The 15,279-nt window shown below is 45.3% G+C and overlaps 1 protein-coding gene across 1 annotated transcript in view; it reads right to left on the reverse strand.

The window, feature by feature from the left end:
• Window positions 1–15,279, reverse strand: part of LOC138525724 (uncharacterized) — a 137,700-nt gene that overhangs the window by 17,001 nt on the left and 105,420 nt on the right. The window contains exon 4 of the mRNA XM_069635896.1: window positions 6,385–6,471. Within this exon, the coding sequence (XP_069491997.1) occupies window positions 6,385–6,471 (87 nt within the window). The remainder of the gene's footprint in view (window positions 1–6,384; window positions 6,472–15,279) is intronic.

Genomic DNA, 15,279 nt, shown 5'->3' on the forward strand with positions numbered 1-15,279 from the left:
ACGATTGTCAAATCGATCTCATACCCGGTGCACAACCTCCATGTAGTAGTATCTACGCCCTAACAGAACCTGAAAACCTTCACCTACGACAATACTTGGCCCAATACCTTGCCAATGGCTTCGTTTGTCCATCCAAGTCCCCTGCATCCTCAGCTTTGTTCTTCGTGCCAAAAAAGGAAAAGGAAGGTGACCTCAGAACGTGCATAGACTACCGCACATTGAATCAGATCACGGTTAAGAACCGATACCCATTGCCTCTGATCCCCGAATTACTAGACCAAGTAAAGGACGCTTGCATCTACACTAAATTAGATCTCCGAGAGGCATATCATCTGGTACGTGTAAAGAAAGGCGACGAATGGAAGACTGCTTTTCGCACTAAGTACGGATTATTCGAATACGAGGTGATGCCCTTCGGGTTGTGCAATGCACCAGCAGCCTTCCAGTATTTTACGAACGATGTCCTTCATGAACTCATTGACGTCTGTGTTGTCGTATACATAGACGACATTCTAGTGTGCTCCTCTTCAGAATCAGACCATGTGAAGCACGTTCGTGCAGTCCTTGAGAAACTACGCCAGCACAAGTTATATGCAAAATTGGAAAAATGCGTTTTTCATGCTACGGAAGTTGAATTCCTTGGATTTATCCTGACTCCAAAAGGAGTCTGAATGGACTCTCGAAAGGTGGACGCAATTCTCAAGTGGCCATCACCCAGTTCAGTTAAAGGAGTACAAAGCATGCTCGGATTTGCTAATTTCTACCGCAGATTCATTCCGGATTTCTCACATGTTGTACACCCTATCACAGCACTCTTGCGAAAAAACAAACGCTTCTTGTGGACCGAAGAAGCTTAAAATGCCTTCCAAGAGTTGAAAGTGAAATTCATGTCAAGCATCCACGTCTTGAACTTCCATACATAGTTGAAACTGATGCACCCAGTTTAGCCATGGGAGCTGTCCTGTCCCAAAAGGATCCTGAAACTGGTCAACTTCACCCAGTAGCATTTTGGTCCAGAAAGTTCTCGGCACCCGAGTTAAACTATGCGGTTACCGATAAAGAGTTATTAGCCATCAAATCCGCCTTCAAGGCTTGGCGGCACTATCTTCTCGGTGCCAGGCATACCATTACTGTAATCACCGATCACCGGAACTTGCAGTATTTAAAAACAGCCAAGGCCCAATCGTCACGCCAACTTCAATGGGCATTGTTCTTTGCCGAGTTCGATTTCGTGATCACTTATCGACCAGGCTGTAAAAATGGCAAGGTATCCCGAATAGGGATGGGAGAAGCATATGTGAACCCAGAACCGGTACCTATAATTTCAGAACAAATAAATTCTTGGCATAACTACTCTACAGACACTAGGGGATATTGTAAAGATCCAACAACTCTTCGATCCAACAGCCCGGCAGGACTGGGTAAAGAAAGGCCCGGACTACTCAGTCATCAATGACCTACCTTATTATCAAGGGTGACTATTTCTGCCACACAAGGAACTACAAGAACTAGTCATCTCCAATTATCATGACACCCTGATGGAAGGGCACCCAGGTATCGCAAAGACTGAAGCTACAATTAAGAGAATTCTGGTGGCCCACCTGGCAAAAAGACGTAAAGTCATTTGTAATGTCTTGTGGCATTTGCGCCCAAAACAAAAGTCAGAAGAAAAAAACTAGCTGGACCAACCTTTCGATATTCCGCCTACACCATGGCACACCTTATCGTTGGACTTTATTACAGATCTTACCTCCATTTAATGGATTTAACACCATTCTAGTTATTGTGGATCTTTTTTCCAAAATGGCCCACTTTATTCCTTTAAAGGGATTACCTTCTGCTTCAATTCTGGCCAAGGAGTTCCTCGAAGACATTGTTCGAATACACGGATTTCCTTCCGTATTGGTCTCTGACCGAGGTAGTCAATTCATTTCACATTTTTGGAAGACATGTCAATTGGCGCAAATCGACGTGTGGTTTTCAACCAGTCACCACCCCCAGACCAATGGTCAGACGGAGAGGACCAACCAGACTCTTGAACAGTACTTGCGTTGTATGTTACACCAGACTGAAGGTAATTGGAAGAACATTCTATGGATTGCCGAATATGCATACAATAACTCTGTACATTCTGGAACTGGACAAAGCCCCTTTTATACCATATACGGGCACCATCCTCGAACCTCAGAAATTGACTCACCTCAACACTTAGAAATGCCCGCAGTGAACCATCTGCACGATACTATTACACAGGCCTTTAAGGAAGCAACTGAACATTTGAAACAAGCGAAAGAAAAATACAAGAAAAATGTTGATCAGCATAGAAGTGATGCTCCACAATACCAGATTGGGGATCAAGTTTGGTTGGCCACAAAACATATACCTCTAAAGGGAACGCAGACCTTTAACCCTAGATATTTGGGACCTTACTCTATTAAGGCCATTATCAACCCGGTGGCCGTCAAATTGGAATTACCTGCTAGTATGCGAATTCACCCCGTCTTCCATGTACATATACCTCTAAAGGGAACGCAGACCTTTAACCCTAGATATTTGGGACCTTACTCTATTAAGGCCATTATCAACCCGGTGGCCGTCAAATTGGAATTACCTGCTAGTATGCGAATTCACCCCGTCTTCCATGTGTCACTTCTGAAGCCAGTACAACCTGGAACAAGACTAACCAAGCCACCTGACCCCATCCTTATAGACGGGGAACCCAAATTTAAGTTAAAAGTATCCTGGATTCCAAAATGGTTAAGTCAAGACTTTTTTATTTAATCGACTGGAAAGGTTACGGACCACAAGAAAGGTCATGGGAACCTAGTGACCACGTTCATGCACCTCGGTTGGTGAGAAGATTCCACCAGAATTTCCCAGACAAACCAAGACCAAGGGGAAGAACGGCTTTAGGAGGGGCCTTGGGGGGGGGGGGGTGCTGTCATGATGCCTACCCCCGGGCATCCAGACCAAGTCCATCAACCTCGGAAGCAGGCATCATGTTACCCAGAGAAAACCCAGCAACCCCTGTTAGGGGCTACATGGGTACAGTCCTGGCATCTATGGCGCCAGGCTCATATGGGGCATCAGTCCTGGCGCCATAGGCTCATATGTTAAAACTTACCTTATGCAGACCATGTTACAAGAGATCCAAGCCCATGTGAGGCTTGGAAGGGACTACTTTACCTAGGGACTATTTTGTTACTCGGGTGTGGTTGTGGAGGAATACTTACCTGGGACTACTTTGGAGGCTATTTAAACCACGCCCGAAGAGCAGCACACGCTTGGCGTTATTCTGCATCCTGCAGCGTAACGCTCACGCTGCCTGCAGTCAGCATCCAGCCTCTTGCCACGCCCGCCTCGAGTCCAGAGCGCTTAGAAAGAAGGGAAAGAAGCAGAAAGGTTAGAACAAGAACATTATTGGGTTTCTTACCTGATTCCGGTTTCATCGCACCTTTGAACCAGAAACAGACTTTATTTTAAACACGTTGCATCGACACCAGCAGCGCCGCACCATACTCACCGTTCCTTGCAGCATCTCTACGATCCGGCGCCGTCTCCATCATTATGTTGCCGCATTCCAGCACCTAAGGGGGACAAGAAAACAACAAGGTGAGCCGAGGAAACAAACAAGGACACTCTCTTGCCACCATATACTTACCTGATTTTACCGCCGGAGGTATTATTCACCAGCACGCCAAATCTTCTTACGCCGCACCTGTAAGAAAAGAGAAAGCAGCGAGTTAAACCTTGGCATCATTTAACGGATAGTGTGGGATAACACAGACTCTTACCTGAACGCTTTCAGCTGCCACAAGACGATCTTCTTTTGGGTCTAAGCTGCAAGATAAACAAAGGAATTGGACAAGAGTGATTATTCAGACATTTTTGAACTCTTAAGAACTATATACTTACGGTCCTTCGCCAGGAGGTTTGGAGCCAAGATTTGTCTAGAACTCTTCCAATATCCTCAAGCCAGTGAAGTAACTGGCCATCAACGCGCCCCTGCGTTCCTCGCAGGATGGAGAGCTCATCATTCAAAACTATAAGGTGAGCTTTGTGAATGGGAATATCAGAGGTGATAAATGGGGACGCAGTGAGGGGCTATTACTCAAATCCACGGGTGGCTAATTCCCTTACTCCACCTTTAGGAGACTACTTCTACAGGTCAAGCAGACGAAGCTAGGTGGGCCAGTCCAGTCAGTCATCTCTGAACTACGCATCACGTTGGTGGAGACCGTGGCTGTCCAGTTCCGCTCGGCACCCCTGTGTGAACCAGGTGAGCGTAACACTAGCTTTCCACCTCTCCTTCCCCCGCCACCCTACCCCTGCCTCCTATGACATCCCTTCCCCCCCCTTGTCCTTTCTCTCCTCATTCTCTCCCATCTCACCTGATTAAGTCACCAGAGTTGTCCACCCCATGAAGGTCTCCTCCAAAACAGGTTCCTCCAGAACCATTAAGGACAATATTGCCACTCTGGTTGCAGAAATCTGCAAGTGCAGGAGCCATTTTTCTTCTACTGGATCTTTACCCTCTTCCTTCAAACACAAGATCTAGTGGTGCTCCACGGTTTGTCTTGCCCGAGACACCTCTAGCCGGCTGCACACAATTCTGCAAAGGAAATCATATTTAAAGTGGGCTGCTACTTCTACCCTGCTCTAGAGGTTTATGATCATTACAATGAAGGCAGCAAAGTAAGCCCTGAACTACCCGGGTAAAAACACAGGGACAATAAAGGGAAACACCAAGATCCTGATACTGTTAGTCCCTGCATCTTCTGTTTGCATGAGATGTCTCCATTTGCTGCGTTTATGAAGAGCTACACTAGATCCATCCCTAAATCCTTCAGATAAATGTGGGGGCCCCTGCTGTTTCGAATGCACACGAGGCAGGTTGATCCAAACTGTAAGGCAGCAGTCCAGCCCTGTCCACTTCAGTTGACCTGCGGCCAAAGCCAGAACATCACCACTGAAGATGCCTTGCCAAAGAATGCAGCAGATCGGTCTCTCCAGTTTCTGGGTCACCTTCAGCTGCAATCTATGTTACTATTTAGGAAGCAGAGGACTGACCCATACTAGAAAGCCACTAGCTCTTCTGGCCTGTCTTCTCTGCACGGTGCCTCTGTATAACTGGAGTCAGCAACAACAACCAGTTTAACAAGACCCAGGGGAAGGAAAAAGGGGAGAGTAAGTGGACATCTCATGCCTGGGGGAGGGAGAGAACGAGGGCGGCCTCCTGCTGCCTTTGGAAGACCGCCAACTACAACTGCCCTGCAACCCATTAAGTCTGGGTGATCCCAGCAACAGAGCAAGGTTCTGGCACACCCAGCACTGATGGGGCCAGATCAAGTGAGCATGCCAGGCCCCATAACACCAACCACATACACAAATATACAACAGTGTGCCCAGTGCTCATATATTATACCATAGACTATGCTGCAGCCAGACTTCCAAAACACTTGGGTTTGCATGTATGTTTCTAGAGGAACAACCCCTCTACTTTGCATACGTGAGAAGCCAGACATTTCGCCTACCCTCAAAAGACTAAGATTCTGTTACGCACCCCCACCCCATATCACAGCCACACATGTTACCTCATCTCCCACAGTATGACAGGCATGTATACAACTGGAGGGCACCCAGCCCATGACACCCAGACTCCATGCATGCACGTTTGGAGGCCAGTGGGCAGGCTACAGCCCCTACTCCCTCACAGGAAGCCAGTAGGCCGGCGTCTTTGCTGCTGCTCTGAAGTGTCAAGCCAGCACTCAGTCTATCAGTTATCTCACACGCTGCACACAACGACTCAGCAGAATCAGTTCTAACACGCAAGTTCTGATTTTGTTTTTGTCATTTCAAAAGATAACACACGTTGGGTATCATACTGTGCATTTTCAAACAGATAATGCACTAGGCATGCACGCTTTTGAAACCACTGCCATTCCCAATTATCAGCCAATTACATAACATATAATTATATCAATTATAGAATGACTATATTATGCAATATATTTGTCCACACGCGCTGGCTGCTCTGTGATTTAAACTGCTCTGCTCTCCAGCAGAAATAAGCAAACGCTCCCAATAGGGGGCTTTTGCTTGATTGCTGCTGCGAGAGAACAGCATTAACTTTCACACATGAAACTGCTTCAGCTTACAAAATGGCTACCCAAAGTGCTTGAAAATCAAGACTTTAAAAGGTCATTAAAAAAATGATTTTCAATAGGAACTATATTTTAAAACAATGTCAATATATCTGTTTTATATGGCCACTATTTTTAAGGCATAACCTTTAAATCAGAATCAGCATTGGAGAACAGAAATTACTCTCCTGAACAGTGCATCATCAGTTATACGTTTATATTAAAACTAATAAACACTCACTGGACATTCCTTTCTGGGCTTCTGGACAGTCTTCACTTGAATCTCCATTCTCTTCTAGGAGACCATCAATATATCTGTTTAGTTGCTCTAAATAACATGACAGAGAAACACAAGGAATATGGATTTTTAAAAACCACACAAAAACAATGTACTGTAATCCATTTCGACATTCATAGACAGTTCAGCCATGGGAAATAACTTAAGACTCGCCAAACGGCATACAGTGTGTGATCAAGAACCCTAGATCAGGGGTCTGCAGCCTGCGGCTCGCCAGATGTTTTGGACTACAGCACCATGATCCCTCACAATTTACTATGTTGACCCTTGACTCCATTTTGCTAACTCGCACTTCTGCTCTCTCTGATCTTGCTCCTCACCATTGGAACTCCCTACCAACAGCCAACAAGGCCATTTCCTCATTGGATGCTTCAAGAAGGCTCTGAAAAGGCACCTCCTCACTTTAGAGAATCCCCATTTACCCCCACCACCCCCAATACATCCTTCCATTTCCCTCCTGCTTCTCTCACACACTATGCGTACCCATTTGTGAATATTTGTAAATAATCATATTTTTACTTATTATGCCATTGTATACAGGATGCTATTCCTGTCATGTAATGTCCCGCTGTTTTGTCCCTGCTTGCTGTACCACACCATGCACTGCTACTACTGGTCACTATGATCACCATACTTGACCCTTCATCCATCATCGCAAGGCAGCCCCTGTGACTGCCCTGTTTCCCTATGTACTATGTATGGAGTTTTTGTTTTAAAAAGTTCAATAAAGACAATTAAAAAAGGCATAGGCTGGCTTAATTTTTCAACCACCTTGCTTACAATGCATCCTCTGGAGACTTTGCTTAATGCAGGGGGCATGTACCTTTTGCTCTGAAGATGTTTTGAACTACGATCCATCATTCCTAGCCAGCAGTCGATGGTGAGGAATAATGGGGGTTGTAAGCTAACATCTGGCGATTCTCAGGTTGTTAGGGGGCCATGATAAAATGTGCAGAGAGCATGGCGCAACATGGCTGTTTTACAGACGAAATACGTATTACAGCGCAACTTGTAAAGGGTAAGGTTTTGCCTTACAGTAACATGCAAAAAACGTTTTGAAAAATGCCTGTCAAGTCAATGGAAAAAGTTAGGGGAGGGCTACAGATGAGGGAAAGTAGGTGGAATGATACTGTGGGGGCAGTCTGGAAAAAAAAAATGATTTTACAAAAACATATGTGGTCCAATACAAGAGATGCTATGAGAAAGTTACGAAAAGTTTCCAAATGGGACCCGTTTCACATACGAGTGCTCTCCTGCAGCAGTAACAAAGAAAGATGTGCCTATAGTACAGCAAACTGTGGAGCTGGCCGAAGTGCTTCAAAGAATCATTGGCAATGGAAACAGTTTTTAATTATTCATTTAGTATAGCTCTGGGATTCCCAGACAAAAAACTGTGCTCAACATTTTTAAGGGCACGTTTAAACTTGCTCCATACTCGAGAAATCCTAGGGAGAAGACGGCTGGCCAGCTCAATTACATGCAGACTGTGTGAAGACCCCGATTCTGTCGGGAACATTCGCCATCTTCTCCTAAACTGCCCGGCTTTGAAGCAAATTCGCACTCCGTTTTTGACTCCGCTATGGCTTGACTCGGTCCTGATCGATGAGCACACGTGGTGGTGCCGTTTGATATATGGCGAAAAGTCCCGATGGGCGGTAGTCACGGCCAAAATATTGGAAGCAGCCTTCATCAAACTTGGCGTCGTAACTTAAAGCGACCGGCCGGTCTTAGATTTTCAATGGACATTTTTCTAATTACAGAGGATTTTCTCCCTGTTCAATTTTGAGAACCTCTTTGAATTTAATACCTTGAGACTTACCTTTACGCACCTTCTGACGTACATCAACTGTAATTAACAACTTCTTGTAAAAATCATTTTTCCCTTGATTACATACAGGTAAATAAAAAAAATAAAAATAGCTCAGGCATTGAGAATTTCATACGTCAAAACAATACAAACCACAACGATACACAATCATTAGAAACAGTGCTTAAAAACAACTTGCTAAACAGTCTAATATTTGTTTGATAAAACACCACATTTTGGTCATATGATAAATGAACACGGCGTCATTACCACCACAAAGACGTTCCCAATCCATTTGAACGAGCCTTTCACAGGAAGGACCATACCATATGCCAATAGCATTCCCCTCCTAACCAAATGTAGGTTTTCACACTCAACCATAAAGCACTTAGCTGATTCCACCACAGAACTATCGCAGATTATAACACAATCTAAAACGTTTTCATAGGCCCATTCTTGTCCCCTTGGCCTCCAAGGTATTAACCAAATTAAATGTAAAACACAAATGTTCATGAATGTTACAATTACTGTGGTATTCCAGCAAATGGAGAGGGCGTTTCCCACACGGTGTAGTTACTCACTGTTATGGGGTGAGGTCGTGCCCAGGTGAGGCCTCACCTACTTACAAATGAAGGACACAGGCGATGTTGTAGTTCGGGGTCCCCTTGCCAACTGCACTTCACGTGAACGGGACTGACCCATTTATTGAATAAATACATGCTGTGACGTGTTACGTTCCGGCTTGGTTAAAGGGCCATACACCACACTTCTCCCTTTTCATAACTGGAACCAAACCAAACTGTCCACACAACCACAACAGGTGGAGAAAAAAAAAACTATTCAGCTTTGACTGTTCTTGATCAACTACGACATTAACGAGTACATGCTCCGGTTAGGGGAGGCCAACTTCAAATGTCTTGTAGGTAGCTCAGCTGACTGCGGCACTCCCGCACAAGATATCGCTTCTCCCCGACAGGACCTTCTTTGCCATAGATGGTGCCTCCCACTCGTTCATCACTGCTGGACAAAGGTCCTCCCTGATCGGACTCATCGCTGTCCAGTCCTGGCCATCGTGGCGGGTTTTCAGATATCCCTCTACTCTCTCTGCTGGACTCTGGCGACCTTGCAGATTATAGGGTTTAAAAGATATTGTGTACGGCAGGACGAGCCGAGTTGAGCATGATTGACTTCTTGGTAGCGTCATTGTCCTCATCCGTGGACCACCTGGGACCCAACGCTGACGGGGCTACTGTGATGTCGAATTCTTGCAACGGGGAAGGAAAGTTGAAGGGCGCTGCTCTCAGGTGCCCCAGGGGCACCTCCAGCATCATTTGCCATTGTGAACTTGCAATGGGAGACTGCGTAGATGGGCGCGGCACCACTAACACCACTGTGGCAGGGGTGCGCAGCAGAGGCCAGTCAGCAGGCACTTCATATGTATGTGGGGAACTGCAGACAGGGCGCACAAGCACTCCAGGAAGGAGCTGCAACCCCATCTAGTCCTCAGTGTCAATGAAATGTTGGTCTTTTCCATTGATGAGGGGTACGCCAGGCCTGTATGGCCCTCCACATGCAAGCTTGCAAGGTTGCCAGTGACGTGGCGCACAAGCACTCCAGACAGGAACTGCAACCCCTATCCAGGTCCTGCTAACAGGGTTCTTAGTGGTTGCTTGGCACCATAACCATGTAGGAGAAGAAATGTTCTGCCACACTATTAACTTGCACAAATGCCTTTGACTTCATATCAGTCACGATCAAAGGAACAGGGAACAGTCATTAGCGAGTAGAGGACGATTTCTTCATGACCTCCTCAATGCTTGTCTCTGTGCTCTGCCGTTCGTTATCATGAACGGGAAACAACTGTCCATCGATTGCTGTTTTGTTTTTTGACTACTCTCGGCACATACCTCCCAGGGCTGGCTGCTCCGTGGAAATCTCCGCCCTGGCCCTGGGGATGTGAAAGAGAGTCACAGAGGACGCTGGAGCACTCCTCGAACACCGCTAGTGGCCCGGGTGACTGGCAGGAGGTTTCCTGTGCAGCAGCGCCTTCCACGCACCAGCCACAGCGCCACACCTAGAGCGACCCAGCCGCACACAGCTTTTGCTAGCCGGCAGAGGGACGGTGCAGCTGCGTGCTGCGATGCCGGCGGGGCAACGGGTTCACTGCCACGCGGATGGGGATCACACGCGGCAAACCGCCTCATCGCCAATGTTAAAGGGGGGAAATCGCACTCAGGTGAGGCCTCCCCTGCTTACAAATGACATGGAGACGATGTAGTTTGGGGTCCCTGTGGTCACTGCACTCCACGTGACCGGGACTGCCCCATTTATTGAATACAGGCCTTGACGTGTTAATTCCGGGTTGGTTAAAGGGGCACACACCACACTCGCCACTAAACGATTTACTAGCCAGATCCATAATGACTTGTTCATTGTCCAATTCATACATTTCCCTTGTGATCATTCTGTTAAATCTGGCGAATGGAATTATAGCAGGACGTAAGTTGCACCATTTTGCTAACTTCTAGAGGAAGTTGCTTTAAGATTTGGACTCTCCAAATCTGCAAGTCGTAATAATTGATGCCTTGTAGATGATATTCAAAACCGTGTTTTCAGCAATATTCACTAACTTCCAGTGAAGGGTCATTGGGAGGGATTTAAGTTGGCTGCAGATGCTCTCAAGGCCTAATTTTGGATTTGTAACTGTATTTATTTGTTTATATAGCGCTTTACACCAAAGCGCTGCACAATAGAACAACTTAATGCATAAAACATAACACTATAAAGATAGAAGCAAATTACAAAATGAATCAAACAACAAAACAGCAAGAAGAGCAATTAACTGGATGGAATAGGAAGAGTAGTGGAGTAGGACTGTGTGGGAGGGAGAGGGGTAAGGAGGAGAAGGAGGAGGAGGGGAGAGGAAAAGTTGAGAGTGGGGGGTAGGGGAGGGAAGGAAGAAATTCAAGGGGAAAGATAAGGAGGGAGGGGAAGCAGGAAGGGGAAAGGGTTTCAAGGAGGAGAATGGAGAAGGAGAGATTTAAGGGAGGTACGGAATGAGGAGAAGGTAGGGGTAGAGTGGATTGCGAGGGGTAGGGAGTTCCAGTGCAAGGGAGCTAGAAGTTGGAAGGAGCGGAAACGGGAGGGGGCACAAGGGGACGGGGGTACAGTGAGAAGGAAATGGTCAGCTGAACGAAGGGAACGGGAAGGAGTGTAGAAAGAGAGGAGGGAGGAGAGATAAGGGGGAGCAAGACCATGGAGAGATTTAAAGACAAGGCAGAGAAAGTGAAATTAAAGTTGGGAGTGAAATTGAAGCCAGCCGAGTGAAGAGAGGGAAGTAGAGATGTAGTTGCGGGGGTTAAGGAGACAGAGGGTTCGGACAGCAGAATGGTAGATAGATTTGAGGGGGGTAAGATGAGAGGTAGGTAGTCCAAAGAATAAGGAAGAGCAGTAGAAGAGGCGGGAGAAGATAAGGGAGAAGATTAAGAGTTTGGTAGCATGGAAGGTGAGAGAGGGATGGACTTTGCGAATATTAAAGAGGTGGTAACGACACGCACGAGAAGTGAGAGAGAGGAGTCAAAGTGAATGCCTAAATTACGGGCATGGTAACTCAACATAAAGGTATGTTAAGGTATGTTAAAGGTAATGTTAATTCAACATAAAGGTATTCAATAGGTAAAGATCTGGGCTATTTGATAAGGGTTTTAGATCAAGCCCTTCAAGTTTCCTAAAACTACCAACATGTCTATGTCCCCAGACTTCAGCGCCGTACATAAGGACATGGGGCTGGGTGGGATTTTTGCTTTTTAACCTGCCACGATTGCATTTCGTTTTGTTGTATGAAATTGATATTTTAAAAACTCATGTTATACATTTTTAGATTCCTTGTTAAAACGCTTGTCTGCCTACTTTACTGTAGTAGCTAGTTTTAATCTAATTGTGTTAAAAGTTTGATTATTTTAGAACACATTTGCTTGCTGTGCACTCGAACGTGACTGGACTACAACTCCCATTAGTTCTGTAGTCTTTGCGCGTTATTTCGTTTCCCCCAATCCACGCAGGTCAGGGGCTAGCCTGTCTGTGTCATCAGTGGTGGTGAGCCACTCTTTTGCAGTGAGCCCAAGTAAGTACAATAAATTAATAGTATTTAGCACACTGTATTGCTATCTGCCTGCTGGTCAACATGCACCCACTCGAGCCAATAGAAATTGTGAAAAGAAACCTAGGTAATGATTCACCCAGGATCAGTCCCCCTAACACATGCCAGCGCTGCGCCAATATAATTGCATGTTACAACTGATCAATGGCTTACCCCTTCTGTAACACGTAATACCATTGGGGCCGTGGACTCCTCGACACTCTCAGACTCGTCAGATGATGCAATAATCGATGCTTAAGAACATATGCAGCAAGTCACAATGCAACTAAATACAAACTATTGATCCATCTATGCCCTCTGTCACATACTCTGCTGATATATTATCATGTGACCCACATACACATCGAATTACCAGTAACAGTTTAAAATGTGCTCTTTTAAACACTTGACCAATAGTTAAACCTGCTACTGAGATGACAGACCTGGTAATTACATACATGACCTGGATAGTATCTGTTTACAGAAACATGGTTTTCTGCAACCACAAATCACGCTGTTCGGTTGGCCACTCCTCTTGGCTATAGAATTATCAGAACAGACCACGCTGTAGGAACAGATAGAGGTGTTGCGTTCATTATGAAAGACTTTCTAAATACACATACGCTTAACTTCACCATTTTGGAAAACTGTGAATATTCCTTGATTAAATTAAATGTCAATTACAATACTACTGTTAGTACATTGGCTATATATCAACCACCTTCTAGCTTGCCCTCCTGCGAAGAACAACTCCAGACAGCAATTGGTGACGTTCTTAGGTCTAGCACCTATATCATCATACTTGGAGACTTCAATCTTTGGGCACACAACACTGACCTAAATGCGGTGTCCCTTCTTACTCTCCTTCAGGCTGTAGGGTTTCCTCAACTTGTCGAAGATCCCACACATGTAGCGGGACCCCATCCTTGATTGGGTGTTAACTCATAATTGTTAGACTACACCTCTTTCAGTCACTCCTAGTCCATGGACGGATCATAATTTTATCTCCTTCGATCTCCTTATTCCCATTATGTATAAAAAGGTTAGCAGGTACCCCAGACTAGAAACTATAGTAATACATTTTAGGAGGGCTTCTCCTGAGGCCTTTAGGGATCTTGCCCTTCCTTTTATCTCTAATATGGTGCAATCTAGGACGAACATTTTGGTTCCGAGTTTCTAGATATTACTACCTCAGTTATTGAAATGGTGGCTCCCATCTCTATTAAGAAGGTTAAGACTGAGGTCTCAGGAAATCCTGGTACTCCCTTAAAGTAATAAAGTACAGGAAAACCAAGAGGCTCTCGGAAAGACACTGGAGAAAAGATCCTGGTCCAAATATTTTGGCGAAATATCGAGCTGCTGCAGCTGATTACATAAAATCTATCCTCTCTACTAAGAGAAAGAACTGATTGCAGAATAACCAAGGCAAAATCTGATGAGAGCAGTTTGATATTTTCAGAGAAATTGAGGGGAAAAAGGGCTCGAGTCCTGTAGGACATAAAAGCAACACTAACATTCCAGACATATTTGTTCAATGAAAATCAAGTCTCACCAGGCTACCATTAAGATTTGTCAACAAAATCTATTTGGCTCTGCTAGCCACCTCGCATTTGATAAGGCTCCGATTGATTACTCCTTAGTAACTCCTTAGTACCATTATGAAAGACACTTGCGGCTCTCATCACTAACATTATTAACTCCTCCTTTCTCACTACTTAGGTTCCACAATGTTTAAGAAGTTTAAAAAGTTTGGATAACTCATATATTAAAGAAGTAATCCCTTGATCCGGAGCTTGTGGGTAAATACCACCCTATCACTAGTGTACCTTTTTCAATTAAAAACCTTTGATAAGGAGGCTTACCGAGCCTGCAATGCTCGATTTATGGGTGAATCTAATTGATATTGTGGACGGTGGTAAGGTTGCTCTGCTCATGTAACTTGACCTCTCGACAGCATTTGATCTGGTGGATCACTCATTGCTGCTCAAAAGGTTAGGGAAGATTGTGAACTGTTCTAAATCCACCATTTCTTGGATGGCCTCTTTACCTGGCCCTCAAATTGCCAGAGTAGCTAGCGCAGGATTTCAGGCTCCCACTGAGCTCATGTCCTGTGGTGTCCCCCAGGGTGCGTGTCTCTCACCAACCCTGTTCAACATACATGCCCGACTGCCATTTGACCTGCTGGGTGGCGTCCGTATTAAAGATACCAACTATGCCGACGAAACCCAGTTGGTCTTTGAGCTGACGGGGAACCACGACTTGGACACGGCTACCATTAATAAGACATTTGATATGATGGAGGACTGGATGGATGATCATCAGCTCATTAGCTCTTAATAATGATAAAACCGAGCTAATGATCATGTGTTCGCACCAATGGATAAAAACCCTTGAGGCCAGGTATAGTCACTTTAAAATCTCAGACTGTACTATTCAGGGTAGTTTCTTTGTGAAGACCTTTGGGGTCGATCTTAACTCAGGACTCACCATGAAGAAGCAGGTTTGCATGTCAAAGCTTCTTATACCAATAAACTAAAAAGGCAAATTAAGCCTTACTTGTCAACCAATATATCTCAGTTGGCCAATACTAGAATCGATTATTGTAATAGCCTGTGGTCTGGTACCTCTAAAAACAACTTGAAAACTCTACAGGTAGCCGAAAATGGGGCAGTGAGAGCAGTGTGTGGGTTGGGTAGAAGTGATCATATCACCAGGGCAAAGTGATCCCTGCACTGGCTGCCAGTTCACCATCATATAGCCCACAAAAGTCTTGCTCTCACCCACACGTATCTGTCTGATATGGCGCCAGACTATTTGCTGAAATGGTTACATATGGCCCCGGTCATGCAAACTCTACGTTCCAATAGATCAAACAAGCTAGCCACTCCAAGAT

This window comes from Ambystoma mexicanum, chromosome 1p (genome assembly GCF_040938575.1).
Source record: "Ambystoma mexicanum isolate Mex_15411 chromosome 1p, UKY_AmexF1_1, whole genome shotgun sequence".
NCBI lineage: Eukaryota > Metazoa > Chordata > Amphibia > Caudata > Ambystomatidae > Ambystoma > Ambystoma mexicanum.